Genomic DNA, 22,381 nt, shown 5'->3' on the forward strand with positions numbered 1-22,381 from the left:
GTTACAGGAAGGGGTGGCTGGGGTTACAGGAAGGGGTGGCTGGGGTTACATGAAGGGGTGGCTGGGGTTACAGGAAGGGGTGGCTGGGGTTACAGGAAGGGGTGGCTGGGGTTATATGAAGGGGTGGCTGGGGTTACAGGAAGGGGTGGCTGGGGTTACAGGAAGGGGTGGCTGGGGTTACAGGAAGGGGTGGCTGGGGTTACAGGAAGGGGTGGCTGGGGTTACAGGAAGGGGTGGCTGGGGTTACAGGAAGGGGGTGGCTGGAGAGGACTGTAAGGCTCCAGTCCCACCACACGACAATCAACACACACACACACACACACACACACACACACACACACACACACACACACACACACACACACACACACACACACACACACACCCACCATACTGTCCGTCTTCACACGTTACAACTATGTAATAAACAAACTTAATATAAACACAAAAACAAAAGACAACATAATATTTGTTAAACAATAACATGGAATGGGCCATTCAGACGAGCACCAGTACATTTGACCAAGAGAACTGACACATTTTTGTAAGTAGGTGGTAGAGCACGCATCTACACCCACCACCTCCCCTACACCTACACTGTATCACCTCCCCTACACCTACACTGTATCACCTCCCCTACACCCATCACCGTAAACTAAACGACACCTACACCTATCCCCCCTCGCCCTCCCGTTCACCTACACCCACAACCTCGCCCTACACATATTACACAAAGTACAGAGTCTAGATATGTTAGGCTGGCAGGTGATAGCAACTTGGCAACACTGACTTGGTAACACTGACTTGGCAACACTGAATCATTTAATCGTCAAATTATGTACTTTCACAACCTATTGTACCTTTGTGTGTGTGTGTACTCACCTAGTTGTACTCAACTAGTTGTGCTTGCGGGGGTTGAGCTCTGGCTCTTTGGTCCCGCCACTCAACTGTCAATCAACTGGTGTACAGGTTCCTGAGCCTACTGGGCTCTGTCATATCTACATTTAAAACTGTGTATGGAGTCAGCCTCCACCACATCACTGCCTAATGCATTCCACCTGTTAACTACTCTGACACTGAAAAAATGTTCTTTCTAACGTCCCTGTGGCTTATGTGGGTACTCATCGGATATACTGTGGATATGGTAATATTGTGTCATTGGTCACGTGTCCCCCAAGACCAGTGGTTCCCAAACTGTGGACCATGCACCCCCTTCTCCCTGGGGGGACCTGTGGGCAATATGTAGAAGGGGTCAGAAGTTGAGGCGGCGTACATATAATACCAGAGGGTGGGAGGAGGCCCTGCGGGCCGCTCCAAGCAACAGCCTGGTGGACCAAACTCTCACAAGTCGAGTCTGGCCTCGGGCCGAGCTCGGGGAGTAGAAGAACTCCCAGAACCCCATCAAGCAGGTATCAACCAGGAGGAGGAGAGGGGAGAATACCCAGCTAAAACTGATGTAACAGGAAACTAACTTTTTCCGTTTGTGTCGAATATTTTTATTTATTGGCTCTGTTGTGACACAGTAATCTGGTGTTGACTATCATGACACAGTAGGCTGGTGTTGACTATCATGACACAGTAGGCTGGTGTGGACTATCATGACACAGTAGGCTGGTGTTGACTATCATGACACAGTAATCTGGTGTTGACTATCATGACACAGTAGGCTGGTGTGGACTATCATGACACAGTAGGCTGGTGTGGACTATCATGACACAGTAGGCTGGTGTGGACTATCATGACACAGTAGGCTGGTGTTGACTATCATGACACAGTAGGCTGGTGTTGACTATCATGACACAGTAGGCTGGTGTTGACTATCATGACACAGTAGGCTGGTGTTGACTATCATGACACAGTAGGCTGGTGTTGACTATCATGACACAGTAGGCTGGTGTTGACTATCATGACACAGTAGGCTGGTGTTGACTATCATGACACAGTAGGCTGGTGTGGACTATCATGACACAGTAGGCTGGTGAAGACTATCATGACACAGTAGGCTGGTGTTGACTATCATGACACAGTAATCTGGTGAAGACTATCATGACACAGTAGGCTGGTGTGGACTATCATGACACAGTAGGCTGGTGTTGACTATCATGACACAGTAGGCTGGTGTTGACTATCATGACACAGTAGGCTGGTGTTGACTATCATGACACAGTAGGCTGGTGTTGACTATCATGACACAGTAGGCTGGTGTTGACTATCATGACACAGTAGGCTGGTGTTGACTATCATGACACAGTAGGCTGGTGTGGACTATCATGACACAGTAGGCTGGTGAAGACTATCATGACACAGTAGGCTGGTGTGGACTATCATGACACAGTAGGCTGGTGTTGACTATCATGACACAGTAGGCTGGTGTGGACTATCATGACACAGTAGGCTGGTGTTGACTATCATGACACAGTAGGCTGGTGTTGACTATCATGACACAGTAGGCTGGTGTTGACTATCATGACACAGTAGGCTGGTGTTGACTATCATGACACAGTAGGCTGGTGTTGATTATCATGACACAGTAGGCTGGTGTTGACTATCATGACACAGTAGGCTGGTGTTGACTATCATGACACAGTAGGCTAGTGTGGACTATCATGACACAGTAGGCTGGTGTTGACTATCATGACACAGTAGGCTGGTGTTGACTATCATGACACAGTAGGCTGGTGTGGACTATCATGACACAGTAGGCTGGTGTTGACTATCATGACACAGTAGGCTGGTGTGGACTATCATGACACAGTAGGCTGGTGTTGACTATCATGACACAGTAGGCTGGTGTTGACTATCATGACACAGTAGCCTGGTGTTGACTATCATGACACAGTAGGCTGATGTTGACTATCATGACACAGTAGGCTGATGTTGACTATCATGACACAGTAGGCTGGTGTTGACTATCATGACACAGTAGGCTGATGTTGACTATCATGACACAGTAGGCTGATGTTGACTATCATGACACAGTAGGCTGGTGTTAACTATCATGACACAGTAGGCTGGTGTGCCCTTCTACCATTCAACCACCAAAATACTCAACCATATATATATCTAAAGAGAGAATGTCTGACCATCCAAAGTTGGAGGCCAGACACATGGGGCCCCGCCTCACAAAACTTTGCAGTGGGAATGGTCTGGGTTACAGGGCGGACATAGGCTGGTTAGGGTAACCAGAATTTCAAGAGGGCGAACAGGATGCCTGGGGGTCACATTCTGACACACATGACGATGTGGCACTGCCAGTCGGCTACACTAAATATTAAAAAAAAAATAAAAAAAATAATAATAAACAAATTTTCTGCTATCCATATTTTGGCCGTAGTAGCATAAAACTCCCAACTTCAAAGGCTTTCTCAAGCCCCGCCCCTTTCTCCTAACAAATGGGAAAATATTTTTTTTTAATATTTCTGGAAAAATATTTTTTTTTAATATTTCACAGAGCTAGGCGTCTCCCGCCGGCGGACTACACACGTCAGTAGTAAGCTATTATAGTTTTATCAACTCCTTGGCCCCACCAGGATTCGCACCTGCACGGCCAGGGGTCTTGCCACTGGTTACCCAGCACTAAGACCACTCCACCAGGATTAAACAGCCGCATTTGGAAACACAAATATTGGCGGGGGTGATGTAGGTGGGACAGACAGGTGGTGGGGGTGATGTAGGTGGGACAGACAGGTGGTGGGGGTGGTGTAGGTGGGACAGACAGGTGGCGGGGGTGGTGTAGGTGGGACAGACAGGTGGCGGGGGTGGTGTAGGTGGGACAGACAGGTGGTGGGGGTGGTGTAGGTGGGACAGACAGGTGGCGGGGGTGGTGTAGGTGGGACAGACAGGTGGCGGGGGTGGTGTAGGTGGGACAGACAGGTGGCGGGGGTGGTGTAGGTGGGACAGACAGGTGGCGGGGGTGGTGTAGATGGGACAGACAGGTGGTGGGGGTGGTGTAGGTGGGACAGACAGGTGGCGGGGGTGGTGTAGGTGGGACAGACAGGTGGTGGGGGTGGTGTAGGTGGGACAGACAGGTGGCGGGGGTGGTGTAGGTGGGACAGACAGGTGGCGGGGGTGATATAAATGAAATAGGTAGACGGAATCAATTGTGTAACAAAGGGGAACACTAATAAGTTGCTAATTATACAGAGCCCAGAACAATTGACACAAACTGGTTGAGATTAGATTTAGAAAAGATCTATGACAAATACTAGTTTGGAAACTGGGTTGGTGAATTATGTCGCAGATTACCTGGTAGCGTAACAGACGTGATATCGCTGGAGTGTCACAAGCCCGGGTTAGGTATATACGAATTAGTCTGGCTGGGTAGAAGACATAGGGGATGCCTCGCGTGGAGCAGCCGTAGGTCGTCTTCAGTTTGACATATTCTAATGGTCTTAAATAAAGTAGCGTATGCAACAATATCCAAATCAGTGTCTGGTGCTTGAAAATGATGCAAGACGATAGGTCTTTGGGTGGCAGCGTTCTCAGTAATGTTTAGGTTAGTCTTAATTTAAAAAGATAAGTCATGACTATACAGCATTACTGAAGCAATGGGCAAAGACGCAGTTTCAGAGCGAGGTAAGAAAATAGTTACCGTCGAACGTGTTGATTGGTAAAACTACTTCGCCTGTCTGCTGAAATTTACAAAACAGGTTGGCAGGGCGCACGACCCCCATATTTATGGTTTTTGTCCGTGCTCACCTAATTTATCAACAAGGTAGAGCTGCTACTCCGGACTGCCACACTTTTCCAGATGATTGATTGATTGATAAAGATTAAGCCACCCAAGAGATGGCACGGGCATGAATAGCCCGTAACCCTTTTCCAGCTGTCGGTCACCATAAAGACGTACTAATACATCCCTATATTTTCCCACCTTAGGTAACGCAAGTGAATTCGTAACCGCCAGGAATGACTTGAATTCTTTAATTCCACTATGTATGCTACTAACCCCGTAAATGGTGGCTTCTACCACAACCAGTTCCCGGCATGGAAGCTCCTTTACGGGTTATTCATGCCCGTGTCACCTCTTGGGTGGCTTAATCTTCATCACTCGGAAGGTCTTCTTCCCGGTATCCTCACCACTCGTCTGTGTCGAGCTGTCATCCAGGCCCTCTCGTTTCTCCTTGGTTCATATTGGATAAGTTTAGGTTCTAGACCTGAATAAATACTAGTTTGAAAATAGGGTGGATAATGTATGGAATAAATTGTCGGGTAAGATAACAGACGTGAGATCATTTGATTGTTTCGAGCGTAGGTTAGACATGTATATAAATAGGAGCTGCATGGTATGGGCCCATGGGTCTTCTGTAGCTGCCCTTTTTATAATGTTCCTATGTTCACTGTAAATATTTCCTTTCTACTGAGAAAGTTTTCCTGGCGTGTCATCCTCTCTACCGTATGTAATGACCAGGCTGCTGTTATGTGGGCATCAAGAGCTCAGCCCCAAGTCTCCGTGCTGTTCTCAGTAGCCGTCTCGCCTTTCAAGTCCTTAACAACTGGACTCTGGCATGATGGATGTCACGGGCTATTTATGCCCATGCGACCTCTTGGGTAAGCCTAATCTCCATGAATCAATCAATGAAGGATGAGGACTCATCAGCCGGGATAGTTGTTGAACACACTCATTACAGTTACCCACCCCAACACAGGAGCCTGACAGCTGGGTGGACAGCGCTTCGGATTCCTAGTCCTGAGGTTCCGGGTTCGATCCCCGGTGGAGGCGGAAACATATGGGCAGTTTCTTTCACCCTGATGCACCTGTTACCTAATAGTAAATAGGTACCTGAGTTAGACAGCTGCTACGGGCTGCTTCCTGGGAAAGGGGGGGAGGGGTGTAACAAAAAGGAGGCCTGGTCGAGGACCGGGCCGCGGGGACGCTAAGCCTTGAAATCATCTCAAGATAACCACATACCAGACACCTTATCCCGGGCACTCTTGCTCCTCATCCCACTGCTACTCCTCGCCTGATATCTACCACCCTATAAATATTTCGACTCATCCTCCTGGTTTCTTTACGGGCTATTCATGCCCGTGCCACCTCTTAGGTGGCTTAATCTTCATCAATCTCCTGGTTAGACAGTACTTTTTGTAACTATGTACACCATCGTACATAGACCCAATGGACAATGAAGAGTATAATTTAACATTTCACTTTATGTAACAACTCTTGTATATATCTCAAAAAAAAAAAAAAAAAAAAAAAAAAAAAAATAAAGAGTCCGGAAAAAATAAAGGTAAAAACAAAACATAATATTGCTAGGGCCTAGCATAGCATATATGTGCAATATTAGGCCTCATATAGCGTGTATTAGGCCTAGGAGGGTTAGGTTAGGGTAAAGTTTTCTTAGCAACATCAGTACAACAACTTTTAAGGTCGTGTCCAAATTCAATAATACCGATTTCTACCGTCTAATTGCTCGTTAGGTCAGTATATGTAGGAGGATCCTGGTCGTTACTACAAGTGCTGCCTTAACAGGAGGATGGGCGGTAATATTTACACGCAAAACACGGTCACTGTGTAGCAAACTCTGGTTTTGTCTCACAATGTTATCCTTTAAGCGAGTTTGTCTTACGCTTAACAATTAAGCAAGAGGGCACACTTGTATGATATTGCCACAGCGTAAAAATCAGTGTCTACATTGGGATATCTCACCCATTATATGGCATGTGTGTACATCACGAAAATTAACGTATTGAAAAATGTGACAGTGTCAGACCATAGAGGAAGAATCTTCATTCCTTCTGAAGATGTATTAATATACGAAAGTACTTAAGGAAATTCCTGTTTCAATTATATGGCATATATATATTATTATTAACATATATCAGCAGCACCTCGTTGCTTTCAGAACTAGATGAAATGCCAGGGTCGGCGAGAGAGACTCTCCAGTGATTATTATATAGTGCTAAGCCAGTGTGACTATACAGCAATGTCCAGCAGTAGTCTCGACTCACCCGTCAGGACTCACCCGTCAGGAGCCTCACCCGTCAGGACTCACCCGTCAGGAGCCTCACCCGTCAGGAGCCTCACCCGTCAGGACTCACCCGTCAGGAGCCTCACCCGTCAGGAGCCTCACCCGTCAGGACTCACCCGTCAGGAGCCTCACCCGTCAGGAGCCTCCCTACACAACCAAGCAATGCTTATTTATCGAAGTCTGGCCGGGGCGATGCCATTTCTCTTACCTCGTACATTACCACGAACGAAAATTTAATTATTAGAGAGGAGCTTAACTCCAAAACCAAGTTAATTATGTATATGAATAATTCAGCATGTCCTCCAGGCGAGAGGGAGCACCAATATGTAGTGACTCACCACCAATAATTCACTTCTTGTACTTATAATTTTATAGTCCGTAAAAAAAAAATATAGTTAAATACCAAACTTTACATATTACTATCTTGAGATGATTTTGGGGCTTAGTGTCCCCGCGGCCCGGTCCTTGACTAGGCCTCCACCCCCAGGAAGCAGCCCGTGACAGCTGACTAACACCCAGGTACCTATTTACGCCTAGGTAACAGGGGCATAGGGTGAAAGAAACTCTGCCCATTGGTTCTCGCCGGCGCCCGGGATCGAACCCGGGACCACAGGATCACGCATCCAGTGTTCTGAGCGCTCAGCCACCGGCTCTACTAGGCCTAGTATCGCACTTATGTGCATTATAGTAAGTCTAAGACAGTGTCTATTACTTAAGATTGCTAGGAGAAGTTACCTTCTATATTTATGTGGTGTTAAAAAAAATCCGCCAAATTCAATAATACGTAATGTGTAAACTTTTTGGTGGTCGATCACAACACATTATTACTTTCCACCAAATACTTACTCAAAGTGCTATCACTTGAGGAGGCTGGGCTGGGGTAGTTACGAAGCCATTTAGCTAGCCATAAATAAGAAAAATAGCTGGCTGACCGTGAGTCCGTGATCAATGGTTGTCCTCAAGCTCCCGGCCACCGCTGCTCTTCCACAGGTGTACATAATGCCCTTAACAGCACATTACTAACATATTTACAATAATGTATTTTTTACTTTGTGTCTTTAAATGGGAATTTACTTGATCTGTTTACATTTTAGGCTAATGTGTAAGAATATGCTCTGATTTACAAATACAAATAAAACATTTTTTCTCGTGTATAGCCAGTCTCGAAAGCTACCTTAGGAGTAATAGGAGTAATTCAGACAGACATTACTTAAAAGTTCACTTTATTACAAAAACGTATCCAGTACATACTGTTAATCTGCAAGTTTCTTACTGAACTGTTCACCTAAAACGATATGTCTAGGAAGCAAATCTTACACAAATATACTGCTTATAACCAAGAGAATGACAGGTGTTTGATGAGGCTCTTATCACTATGAGTGTCTCGTGAGGTTATACCATGCTGTGGGTGGTGGTGTGGCCGGCGGGGCTTGGCCGGCGGGGCTTGGCCCACGGGGCCTCCCAGCTGCCTAGGGAACCTGTCTTCTTACAAATTACGTCTGAATTTAGCCGTTTGACACGTATGGCCGAAAACTGACGTAATTTGAAAATTAAAAAAAAAATTGAACATAAATTTCGGATTTTTTTTTCCAAAAAACAGTAAGTTAAGGTCCCCGGGACAGTACATCACTTTCGTGTGTCGATTTCATTTCAAATTACGTCAGTTTTTGGCCATAGCGCGCATACGAGCGAGAAGCGACGTTATTTTGAGATGACAGGTTGGCCTAGGAGCCTTTGTGAGCATGTAAGTTGGTGTCTCGGAATGTAGGCGAGGTGAGGCGAGGGCTGGCCTCTTCAGGATGACCCACTCCTTGTGAAGAACCCACCGCAGGGGACGGGTGTGAGCCATCCCCTGGGGAGGTGTGAGGGGCGCCCATCCCTGATGTAGTGTGAGAGGAGCCAATCAAGGAGGTGTAGGCCTCCTGGCCATCCTCACAGAGACCGAGGCGTGGGCGGTCTCCATGGTGGGTGTGGCCCATGGCGTGAGTGTTGGCTACATGAGAGTAGTGGTCTATGTAGTGGGGTGTGATGGAGGCGGTGGTGGAGAGGTGAGAGAGAGTATGGGAGACAGGTGAGGTGGTGGACGAGGGTGCAGGAAGGCCCGCCACACTGTTGTGGTAGATGGCTCTGAGTCTGCGCCTGTTGCTGACGAGGCCGTGCTGCTTGATGGCGTGCACTCGGAGGCTGTTGGCGTTCTTGAAGGTACGGCAGCAGGTGGCACAAGTGGGGCGGGAACCTTCCTGCGTCTCGTGTTTGTCTCTCACGTGGATACGCAGGTTGTACTTGTTGCTGAGCCGTTTCCCACACACCGGGCACGACACCGCCCCACCCCCGCCCACCACCCACGCCCGCGCCCCTGCAACAAAGACAACACGCCGTAAGCGCTCTTCCTTTACTTCTTGAATACACCCAGTACTTACGTCATCAACAGACAACACAAACACACCAGGCACCAAACTGCAACAAAGCTAACTACTTATGCTACTCTTTTTAACTAGTTTAAGAAAAGTTTTGATCATTTAACAATACTCTTAAATAAATAATCTACACTACTAAATCTTATTTGATGGGTGTATGAGCCATCTGCGAGGCGACCCATGGGGTAGTGAGAGAGCCTGGAGGAGTGGACACGTGGTAGTGGCCGCAGGTGGTGTGTAGGGCCAGCTGACCAACACGAGCGAGGCCTCGTCCGGCCAGGCACGGCCACCGGCGGGGCACCAGCGGGCCACCAGCGGGCCACCAGTCTGGCCCTCGGCACCCGCCTACATCTCCTCCATATGCGACAAAGCTTCCAGGGTTTCCGGATGCATATTACGAACGTGGGTCTTGAGATTGTACTTGTTACTTATTTTCTTGCCACAGAAGGGGCACAGCACTGGTATGTACACGAGCGGGCTGCGCATGGGGGCCGGCGTGCCTGCAACGATACAACACCGGCGGTGAGTGCGGACCCTGCCAACCCTACCGCTCCTACACCCTACTACACCTCCACCGCTCCGACAACCACCGACAAGGCCACCAGTGACACCTGAGCCAGCCTCCACCAACACGGACCACCCAACACCTACAAGTACCACCTCCAGCCTCCACCACTGACCAAACACAACACACTACTTCACAAACGCCTACATTTCAGAAGTACCAAAATAAAGCCAAATGACATTTCATGAAAGATAGTTTTACTAGAAGGCGTAAAGGAAAGGCCTGGATGACATGATCTCTTTTATTATCACTGCCAAGAATACATAACAAGATCACAATTTGGCACACGGTCTTCACTTACAAAAGAGGGGCATTTCAAGGTCCTGCTCGGCAAACCATACGGCAAGTGAATGTGGAGCGTAATACCCGAGAGATAATCTGGAAGTGTATATATGAGTGTGTGTGTGCTGTGGATGAGCGAGTGTGTGTATGGCGTCTAGTGAGGGAGTAGTAGTAGTAGGGGATGGTGGGTGGGGAGCGTGACTAGAGTGGCAGCGGGTGTAGAGGGTGCCAGCAGCGTGTATGTGTGTGTGGGGAGACAATCAAGGCTCACCACTCACTACTGGGCGGCGCTCGGGGCCAAGTTGGTGTATCTATGGTACTGGCTCACGTGACTGAACAGCGTGTGCTTGTTTTTATAGACTTTATGGCAATATTTGCACTGGTAGCCAGGGGAAGCGGGGGCGTGAACGCAAGCTATGTGTTGCTTGAGGCTGCGCCGCCCACCAAGCACCTTGTTGCACTGGCCGCACCGCACCCACTCTGCAACAAAAGAGACAGCGCCCCAGTCAGAGCAGACAGTCACCAAGACAACACCACACGCAACCCACCACACGCACACACACACACACACACACTACCCTTAAGACATACAAGATGGGGGAGGGGGGCAGCAAGTGCTAAGGTAAGACAGAACATAAGTAACAAGAAGGAATGATCTGGTGGTGTAGGGGTAGACCAACGCGGCCCCCTCAAGACTAGGCTGAGAACATAATACCCTTACGCGTGATTACCCATTATACACCCCTTCATACACCTGGGGCTCTCCAAGACACACACACACACACACCTGACACTTTCTACTACACATACACACATGACACTTTACAGCACACGCGCACACACACACACTGATCTGACACTCGTTAGTGTGTGTGTGTGTGTGTGTGTGTGTGTGTGTGTGTGTGTGTGTGTGTGTGTGTGTGTGTGTGTGTGTGTGTGTGTGTGTGTGTGTGTGTGTGTGTCTGTCTGTGCGCGCGTGCGTGCGTGTGCGTGAGTGTCTTGTCTGTCTTAGCAGGCTGTAACACAGGATCAATATAAACGTTGGCGAGATCGAGGTGTTATATACAAGGCGTTATAACAGCACCTGCCCCTATCTATACCGTCTGGCGTTAACGTGCGCACTCGAGAACCACACTCGGACAACCTCCCTGCACCTACTGCACTCACAACACCTCAATTACTCGCACAGTATTCAACGTTTGAGCCGAGCGTGAGAGGTAAAGCCACTATACGCGGTGGCGAGGGGTTCGTGGAGGCTCTTGGGGCGAGGGGTTCGAGGAGGCTCTTGGGTGGTGGGGCGAGAGGTTCGTGGAGGCTCTTGGGTGATGGTGGTGGGTCTCTCCCCTCACTCCACCTGGGCATCACACACCACCGCAGCTACTCTAATATGCCAACCGCCGCGCACAAAATGTCTTCATTCACAGATACTCTCTCTCGCACCCTGGCATGACCCAACCTCCGTAAAGATGTGTGCGTGAGAGAGAGAGAGAGAGTGAGAGAGAGTGAGAGAGAGTGAGAGTGAGAGTGAGTGTGAGAGTGTGTGTGTGTGTGTGTGTGTGTGTGTGTGTGTGTGTGTGTGTGTGTGTGTGTGTGTGTGTGTGTGTGTGTGTGTGTGTACTCACCTATTTGTGCTTGCGGGGGTTGAGCTTTGGCTCTTTGGTCCCGCCTCTCAACTGTCAATCAACTGGTCTACAGATTCCTGAGCCTACTGGGCTCTATCATATCTACATTTGAAACTGTGTATGGAGTCAGCCTCCACCACATCACTGCCTAATGCATTCCATCCGTTAACTACTCTGACACTGAAAAAGTTCCTTCTAACGTCTCTGTGGCTCATGTGGGTACTCAGTTTCCACCTGTGTCCCCTTGTTCGCGTCCCACCAGTATGTGTGTGTGTGTGTGTGTGTGTGTGTGTGTGTGTGTGTGTGTGTGTGTGTGTGTGTGTGTGTGTGTGTGTGTGTGTGTGTGTGTGTGTAATTATGGGAAAAAATGTTTTTCCAGTATGGGTATATAGTCAGAGAGAGAGAGAGGGAGGAAGGGAGGGAAGAAGACCCCCTAAAACCAATGACCAAATGCGGTTCATAACTGCACATCTCTGGCCAACCCAAGAAACAGCCTGATCTAAGACAATCTATACTCGTCCTCGTAAGAAACATCAGAGCGATGCTGATAAGGCTACATAATCAATTTTGAGCTTTGTTGCCAAAGCACAAATAACAATTTTACAAAAAAACACGAAGGCAATATTTGACAAATTCCCCCATTGAGCAGAGTAGAGTACATCAAATTCGTGTAGCACCATCAACGTTAGCAACAATAACACGCTTTTATTTCTAATTTATCTTTCTAATTCACAGTCGTCACAAAACTAGATTTTATATTACGTTACAACAGCTTCATGTTTCATGATCAATATTCCCTGGCTTATATAATTGTGGAGTTATAAACCCGGGAAGGAACACCGCGTTAACAGTTACATCCATACTTTCTCTTAGGTTACAGATATGTTGGTCTCGTTCTTTGTACTCTCTGGGCTCCTGAACCAGTTACTCAACTGATGCTAAAATCACTACCATCCAACATTCTGGCCCTAGCAACGACCCAAACACCTCCAGGCCAAGGATAACCCACCTGTCTAGGATAGATTAGTGGCACCCATGTAGGTGAGGCTTCAAGACGTTACTGGACCCCAGCTTCCGGTGTGCTGTCACCGACTTGGAAGATTTTGAGAGATGGGTTGATGATAGTGCGGTCAAGTGATGGATGGCGTGGTAGAGTGGAGAGTGGCCACCAGTACTGCTATGTAGTGCCGGGGACTCGCTGCCAGTGAGTGTTGTGGTGGTGTTGCAAAGGATCACTGTTGCCGTTGTCTTGCACGAGAGAACCAGTATTGGTGATATTGTTGTGTAGTAACGAGGAGCCACCGTTGTGTAGTTCATATGAGCCACTACTTATAATGTTGTGGTGCAGTGCCAGAGAACCATTGCTGGTATTGGTATTGTGTAGCGATGAAGAGCCACTACTGGTACGGTTGTGGCGTAGTGCCAGGGAACTACTAGAGACACTGGTAGTGTGTAGTGGCGACGAACCACTACTGTGATGAAGTGAAGAACCAGTGGCGGTGGTGAACGAGGGTCAGCGAGGCCTCCTGGGCTGCCTGTGGTAGATGCTCATGTGGTTCTGTAGGGTGTTGCGGGTCTTGTAGTGACGTTGGCAGAGGGTGCACTGGTGGCTGTGAGAGGATGGCGTGTGCACGTCCTCAATGTGTCGCCGCACTTTGTACTTATCCCTCAGGCACTTGCCACAGTGTGGGCACACACACATGGTGAAGCCTCCGCCCTGATTGGCCACCGAGGTGGGCGCAGGCACTTGGATGACGTTAATGTGGTCAGAGACTGTGGGTGTGTGGGTGACGCCCGCGGCAGGGGCGGCAGTAGGTGTCGGGTGTGTGAGGGCCCCTGGGAGACGCCCCCCGGCTGGGTCTCCGGAGGGGAGAAGTGGGCCGGGCGTCAGCTCTGGGGGCCCACACGACCACGACCTCCCCGGGCCGCCTGTAAGGAGGATCACCATCAGAATACTGCACCTAACACAACACACACACCACTAACATTATATATCCTCCCCTACAAACACAACATGCTACCTTAAACACTACTCAATTTTCCTCAACGTTAGCGTTGTACTGAACCACAATACAGCAATACAGGATAAACCAATTGCAAGAAGCAGGCTTCACATAAGCTAAATAAATGAGTAACGAGCGCCTTCATATACTCTTCTGACAAAACTACATATGCCTACTGACTCAAAATGTCCAACAAAGGAACTGTTGCTAGCAACACAACAAAACGTCAACAAACTGTAAAGTACATGTGTTGTAACAAGTGACTACAAAACCCGCTTTTCAGTACGTAATTATAGTATAATGTACTGTGTAACAATTATATCATATATATTGGTAAAGCTTAACTTACATCATACTGTGCTTAATATACACACAAGAGGCACACACAGGTGGCAGAGTAGGGCATGTGTGCGAGTATAAACACAAGAGGCACACACAGGTGGCAGAGTAGGGCATGTGTGCGAGTATAAACACAAGAGGCACACACAGGTGGCACAGTAGATCAGGTCCGCGAGTATAACCATACAAGGCTGCAATATCCCAGCCCTCAACTTTAACTACCCACAACTTCGTTCCCTTCCAACAATTGCCATCATAAACAACCCTCCCTTAACAACAGCCAACATTATACAGAAAGTCTCGCCTTGTTTTAACGGTAGGCTATGCGCTATGTACACAAGGGCTAGAGTGCAACATGTCATCCAATACATCGTGGAGTTGACGGGGTGTCAATCTACCTCCTGATAGCAAGACAATGTGCACGGTTCTGAGGAGCGAGCGTGCCAGGTCACCTGTCCCTCTCGTATCGCCGTCTCAGACCCACAATCACATTCCGCAAGGATCTCTTCTGGGTCCCTTGTAACAAACTTCTTAATTATATCATAAGATGTGCTCGATTCTGTAAACTGGAAGGCCAAAGGTGAATGCGCGAGGCGTCGCCACCAGCAGTGATAGCTACTGAAGGCCAGAAACTCAACATAAAAGAAGGGGAGGGGGATAGATTGCCCGGATTACTTTCTTTGAAGGACAAACGTTAAAGTGGGCGAGTGAAAATGAGCGTGGGATACATGGTGGATAGGGGGGGGGGGATGTACATAAACTCAAAATGGAATGTTTACCATTGGAACAGCTCAGTTTAAGCGTCTTATGCCCAGGGAGGTTGTAGGTTACCCAGGAGGGAATGGAGAGGGGAGGCGAAGGGAAGAGAGAGGAGAGATGGAGAGATGGAGAGATGGAGAGAGAGAGAGAGAGAGAGAGGAGAGAGAGGAGAGAGAGGAGAGAGAGGAGAGAGAGGAGAGAGAGGAGAGAGAGGAGAGAGAGGAGAGAGAGGAGAGAGAGGAGAGAGAGAGAGGAGAGAGAGAGAGGAGAGAGAGAGAGGAGAGAGAGAGAGGAGAGAGAGAGAGGAGAGAGAGAGAGGAGAGAGCGGAGAGCGAGCAGGCGGAGAGAGCAAGCGGAGAGCTAGCAGAGAGAGCGGAGAGTGCGAGCGGAGAAAGAGCGGAGAGAGAGCAGAGAGTGCGAGCGGAGAAAGAGCGGAGTGAGCCAAGAGCCGAGATAGAGCGCGGAGTGAGCCAAGATAGAGTGCGGAGTGAGCCAAGAGAGCCGAGATAGAGCGCGGAGTGAGCCAAGAGAGCCGAGATAGAGCGCGGAGTGAGCCAAGAGAGCCGAGATAGAGCGCGGAGTGAGCCAAGAGAGCACAGAGTGAGCCGAGAGAGCGCGGAGTGAGCCGAGAGAGAGCGCGGAGTGAGCCGAGAGAGCGCGGAGTGAGCCGAGAGAGCGCGGAGTGAGCCGAGAGAGAGCGCGGAGTGAGCCGAGAGAGAGCGCGGAGTGAGCCGAGAGCGCCGAGTGAGCTGAGAGAGCGCGGAAAGCGGAGAGAGCGGAGAGCAGAGAGAAAAGAGAGAAGACAGTTTATAAATTCATAATGTCTTACCTATGTCAATTCTCACGTACACCCCCAGCAGCTGACACCTGATGCCACACCCGCACAATCACTGCCGCTTTGGTCTAAAGTATATAACAGGAAGGCATTTTTATGTCAAGGTTAAACAAAAATGGAAATGAAATGAATTTTCCTTTTGTATCGTTTTATTATCACAAACTAAATACATGTAGAGTACAAACATAAATGCACCTACTCGGGACTCAAACGAGATCAAGTCTACTTCAGCCAAACTAATGACTAAATCGCCTACAAAACTAAACCTACATTTTGACACTAAACAAGCGCCATGGCTTGCTGAGAAAAAAATAGGAATTCATGGTAATATATATATATATATTGGATTTTTATTTTATTCCTTCTGATGTGGAGAGTACAAAATTTGCATTCTGAGTTTCAAAATGTTCACTTAATGAAGTAGCACGATATATGGCACCAGTTTTATGAATCGTATACATGTACATGATGAACCTGGGTATCATGCGCATATCACAAGAGTCTTAGCTACCCACCCCGTGTAGTGGTGGCGCTGCAGGAGACTCAAGGGCCGCGCTGCACGGCTGTGTGCCACAGGCGCCCTCATGGTTTAGGAATGATCAGAAAATGTGTACATTGTCGAGACTTCGTGGAAGATGCGAGTGAATGACATCACAGGTTCTGTGTGGCTGAGAAGGTGGAAGAGAGCGGCGTGGTAGGTGTGTCGTGGGTGTTGTGTTGAGGTGTGGCCCCGGAGTGTGTCAACTGCCCCGGGGACGCCTCGTGAACACCGTGACGACCTGTGCTTATCGCACTCAGCGGTGCTACAACTGAGTCTATAGGGTTATGAAGGGGCATGTGAAGGCCCCCCGGCAGTGTTGTTGTAGTTGTGGGTTCGTGGCGGGTCGTGGAGGACCCACCCACTCCTGCCGCAACGGACGACCCATCCTGCGTGTTGAGACGCGGAGGCGAAGGGCCATGCCCTAGCCCTGATAACAGCTGGCTGTAGGATCCGTCGCGACAACCATGTTGAAGCGGCGGGGAAGAGGGAAAGGCACAGGCGTCCTGCGCGTAGTTATGAACCTTAACCATAGTGTGTCGGGCGTCACTAGTGCCACCCCCTGAACCTACGCCCATGGCCTGCAGCGCAGCACTGAAGGTGGAGGTACAGCTGGGGTCGGCCCGGGCGTAGGGACGGGTGTGAAAAAGGTTCTCGCCGTGCGCCTGTATCATGTGTCTTTTGGCTGAGTACTTATTGAAGAATCTTCGTTTACATAGAGGACACTCAGCTGGCGTGTACAGAATGCTGGTCTTCCCTGCAACAGGAAAGGAAAGTGCCGTTACAATCCACTCTCGGTCCAGCCTCCGCCAACCTTATGGCGGTTAAATTAGGTTAGTTGTCCCCAGAATTTTCGTCAAAACCTGTATCACTGCACCTTAATCATATATCATGCTTAAATCCAGGAAACTACATCATTTTCAGATTTTTTCTTCTTTTTTTTCAGTTGAAGATGTCAGAAAATGAGATGAGTTTATCCCTTGGGATATGGTTCTCTGGGGGCGGGGGGGCGCCGTTACTGAACCCTGGAGTGCGGGGGCTGACATGAACGGAGGCCCGGGCAGCCGCCGCAGCCGCCAATAGCGACGACAGCTGGTGTTGTACGGGGGGAGGGCCTGGGCTCTGACTGTACGATACATTATCGTAATCTGGGCCCAGCGAGTCGGTGCGCTGCCGCCGGTGATAGCGGCTACAGTGGTTCTGAAGACTGTTGGGAGTGCGGTAGTGTCTATGACATATCTTGCACTCGTAAGAAGTCAGGTGAACTGTATGCATGTCTTCAAGGTGTTTTCGTAGACTTGTGCCCTTCAACAGTTTGTGGCAATGGGGACACTCTAAGCGACCGTAGTTCTCTGCAAGAGAGAAGGAAATGGTCATGTGGCGGGGGTTGAGAGCTGCTCTACATGGCATGCCACTACTACGCTCTGGCTACTAGGCTTCAGGAAGCAAGGCGCACACTACCACTCCTACAAGTAACTCACCCTCAGCTCTTTCCTTCTCTTTTGTGGTAAACATAGATATGATTTTGTAGACTATTTGGCGTGCGGTATTCTTTGTGGCAGACGTAGCAGCGGTATGAAGTGAGGTGGACAGTGTGTCTGTCATTTATGTGCCTGCGCAGGCCGTGACTGGTGCTCAGCACTTTGCAACAGACAGGACACTCGAATCTGGCTCGCCCTCCCGCCATGGGCGACGCCCCCATCCCGTCCCCAAACAGCCGGTACATTTCTGCAACAGACAACACATCCCGTCAGTACGGCAAACTCCCTCCATTGCCCACCCGCCCTCTCTGCTACTGGCTGCGCCGCCATTCTCACATATTGTCCTCATCAGGAATAACACTACTCACTATTACTAGTATTATTAATAATTATTTAGTATTATTACTATTATTTACCAGTTGGTAAAGTGGGTATGGAGGGTGAGGGAGGCTCAGGTGGCTCGAGGTTCAGTGGCAGGTCGCGGGGCGGCGCTGCCGTTGCTGCCCTTGTGATAGAGACTCATGTGGTTGCTCAAGGAGTTCTGGTTGCGGTAGGACTTGCGGCAGATACTACACGTGACCTGGGTGTTGGCCGTGTGTTGGTCGCGTATGTGTGTCTTGAGGCCCGAGTGTGAGCGGAGGAGCTTGTGGCAGTAGGGGCAGGCTACCGTGCCTTGGCTGGGTCCGATGGCCATGTGGGCGGCCATGCTCTGCCCTCCACCCACTAGGTAGGTGGGTGAAGTGGCCCCGGGGCCCGCCAGACTAGTGGTCCTGAGGGCGGCAGCCATGCTCCTCATCCCGCATGTAGGAGGCCCTGCGTGAGGCCGGCCGCTGGCTGACAAGGCTGGGGTGTCGTCGGGGGGGCGGCCCTGGGGAAGGGCCTCGCTCACGACGCCCGCAGACACCCCACCTGCAACACGAGACGCCCACGTTACCCTCCAACCTCAAACTTCACCAGGAGCCTCTCACTCACCCTCACCAGGAGCCTCTCACTCACCCTCACCACCACCAGGAGCCTCTCACTCACCCTCACCACCACCAGGAGCCTCTCACTCACCCTCACCACCACCAGAAGCCTCTCACTCACCCTCACCACCACTAGGAGCCTCTCACTCACCCTCACCACCACCAGGAGCCTCTCACTCACCCTCACCACCACCAGGAGCCTCACACTCACCCTCACCACCACCAGGAGCCTCACACTCACCCTCACCACCACCAGGAGCCTCTCACTCACCCTCACCACCACCAGGATCTTCACACTCACCCTCACCACTACCAGGAGCCTCACACTCACCCTCACCACCACCAGGAGCCTCTCACTCACCCTCACCACCACCAGGAGCCTCTCACTCACCCTCACCACCACCAGAAGCCTCTCACTCACCCTCACCACCACTAGGAGCCTCTCACTCACCCTCACCACCACCAGGAGCTTCTCACTCACCCTCACCACCACCAGGAGCCTCTCACTCACCCTCACCACCACCAGGATCTTCACACTCACCCTCACCACTACCAGGAGCCTCTCACTCACCCTCACCATCACCAGGAGCCTCTCACTCACCCTCACCACCACCAGGAGCATCTCACTCACCCTCACCACCACCAGGAGCCTCACACTCACCCTCACCACCACCAGGAGCCTCTCACTCACCCTCACCACCACCAGGAGCCTCTCACTCACCCTCACCACTACCAGGAGCCTCACACTCACCCTCACCACCACCAGGAGCCTCTCACTCACCCTCACCACCACCAGGAGCCTCTCACTCACCCTCACCACCACCAGGAGCCTCTCACTCACCCTCACCACCACCAGGAGCCTCACACTCACCCTCACCACCACCAGGAGCCTCTCACTCACCCTCACCACCACCAGGAGCCTCTCACTCACCCTCACCACCACCAGGAGCCTCTCACTCACCCTCACCACCACCAGGAGCCTCACACTCACCACCACCAGGAGCCTCTCACTCACCCTCACCAGGAGCCTCTCACTCACCACCACTAGAAGCCTCACACTCACCACCACCAGGAGCCTCTCACTCACCCTCACCACCACCAGGAGCCTCACACTCACCCTCACCAGGAGCCTCTCACTCACCCTCACCACCACCAGGAGCCTCACACTCACCCTCACCACCACCAGGAGCCTCTCACTCACCACCACTAGAAGCCTCACACTCACCACCACTAGGAGCCTCTCACTCACCCTCACCACCACCAGGAGCCTCTCACTCACCCTCACCACCACCAGGAGCCTCTCACTCACCCTCACCACCACCAGGAGCCTCTCACTCACCCTCACCACCACCAGGAGCCTCTCACTCACCCTCACCACCACCAGGAGCCTCACACTCACCCTCACCACCACCAGGAGCCTCTCACTCACCCTCACCACCACCAGGAGCCTCTCACTCACCCTCACCACCACCAGGAGCCTCACACTCACCACCACCAGGAGCCTCTCACTCACCCTCACCACCACCAGGAGCCTCTCACTCACCCTCACCACCACCAGGAGCCTCTCACTCACCCTCACCACCACCAGAAGCCTCTCACTCACCCTCACCACCACTAGGAGCCTCTCACTCACCCTCACCACCACCAGGAGCCTCTCACTCACCCTCACCACCACCAGGAGCCTCACACTCACCCTCACCACCACCAGGAGCCTCTCACTCACCCTCACCACCACCAGGATCTTCACACTCACCCTCACCACTACCAGGAGCCTCACACTCACCCTCACCACCACCAGGAGCCTCTCACTCACCCTCACCACCACCAGGAGCCTCTCACTCACCCTCACCACCACCAGAAGCCTCTCACTCACCCTCACCACCACTAGGAGCCTCTCACTCACCCTCACCACCACCAGGAGCCTCTCACTCACCCTCACCACCACCAGGAGCCTCTCACTCACCCTCACCACCACCAGGAGCCTCACACTCACCCTCACCACCACCAGGAGCCTCTCACTCACCACCACCAGGATCTTCACACTCACCCTCACCACTACCAGGAGCCTCTCACTCACCCTCACCATCACCAGGAGCCTCTCACTCACCCTCACCACCACCAGGAGCATCTCACTCACCCTCACCACCACCAGGAGCCTCACACTCACCCTCACCACCACCAGGAGCCTCTCACTCACCCTCACCACCACCAGGAGCCTCTCACTCACCCTCACCACTACCAGGAGCCTCACACTCACCCTCACCACCACCAGGAGCCTCTCACTCACCCTCACCACCACCAGGAGCCTCTCACTCACCCTCACCACCACCAGGAGCCTCTCACTCACCCTCACCACCACCAGGAGCCTCACACTCACCCTCACCACCACCAGGAGCCTCTCACTCACCCTCACCACCACCAGGAGCCTCTCACTCACCCTCACCACCACCAGGAGCCTCTCACTCACCCTCACCACCACCAGGAGCCTCACACTCACCACCACCAGGAGCCTCTCACTCACCCTCACCAGGAGCCTCTCACTCACCACCACTAGAAGCCTCACACTCACCACCACCAGGAGCCTCTCACTCACCCTCACCACCACCAGGAGCCTCACACTCACCCTCACCAGGAGCCTCTCACTCACCCTCACCACCACCAGGAGCCTCACACTCACCCTCACCACCACCAGGAGCCTCTCACTCACCACCACTAGAAGCCTCACACTCACCACCACTAGGAGCCTCTCACTCACCCTCACCACCACCAGGAGCCTCTCACTCACCCTCACCACCACCAGGAGCCTCTCACTCACCCTCACCACCACCAGGAGCCTCTCACTCACCCTCACCACCACCAGGAGCCTCACACTCACCCTCACCACCACCAGGAGCCTCTCACTCACCCTCACCACCACCAGGAGCCTCTCACTCACCCTCACCACCACCAGGAGCCTCACACTCACCACCACCAGGAGCCTCTCACTCACCCTCACCACCACCAGGAGCCTCACACTCACCAGGAGCCTCTCACTCACCACCACTAGAAGCCTCACACTCACCACCACCAGGAGCCTCTCACTCACCCTCACCACCACCAGGAGCCTCACACTCACCACCACCAGGAGCCTCTCACTCACCCTCACCACCACCAGGAGCCTCACACTCACCCTCACCACCACCAGGAGCCTCTCACTCACCCTCACCACCACCAGGAGCCTCTCACTCACCCTCACCACCACCAGGAGCCTCTCACTCACCCTCACCACCACCAGGAGCCTCTCACTCACCCTCACCACCACCAGGAGCCTCTCACTCACCCTCACCACCACCAGGAGCCTCTCACTCACCCTCACCACCACCAGGAGCCTCTCACTCACCCTCACCACCACCAGGAGCCTCTCACTCACCCTCACCACCACCAGGAGCCTCACACTCACCCTCACCACCACCAGGAGCCTCTCACTCACCCTCACCACCACCAGGAGCCTCTCACTCACTCTCACCGCCACCAGGAGCCTCTCACTCACCCTCACCACCACCAGGAGCCTCTCACTCACCCTCACCAGGAGCCTCACACACATACCCAAAGCCTTTACTCG

At 51.4% G+C, this 22,381-nt stretch overlaps 1 protein-coding gene across 24 annotated transcripts in view; it reads right to left on the reverse strand.

The window, feature by feature from the left end:
• The window catches only part of LOC123747756 (protein bric-a-brac 2), a 190,803-nt gene that overhangs the window by 92,850 nt on the left and 75,572 nt on the right, over positions 1 to 22,381 (reverse strand). For 4 of the 24 annotated variants that reach the window (XM_069330555.1, XM_069330558.1, XM_069330556.1 and 1 more), the window contains exon 6: positions 15,928 to 17,091. The exons of 12 other annotated variants lie outside the window; for them this stretch is intronic. In XM_069330555.1, coding sequence (XP_069186656.1) covers positions 16,448 to 17,091 — 644 coding nt within the window. In that variant the 3' untranslated portion in view covers positions 15,928 to 16,447. 8 more of the 24 variants (XR_011229512.1, XR_011229511.1, XM_069330582.1 and 5 more) reach the window with 8 other exon arrangements.

Source organism: Procambarus clarkii, chromosome 24, assembly GCF_040958095.1.
Source record: "Procambarus clarkii isolate CNS0578487 chromosome 24, FALCON_Pclarkii_2.0, whole genome shotgun sequence".
NCBI lineage: Eukaryota > Metazoa > Arthropoda > Malacostraca > Decapoda > Cambaridae > Procambarus > Procambarus clarkii.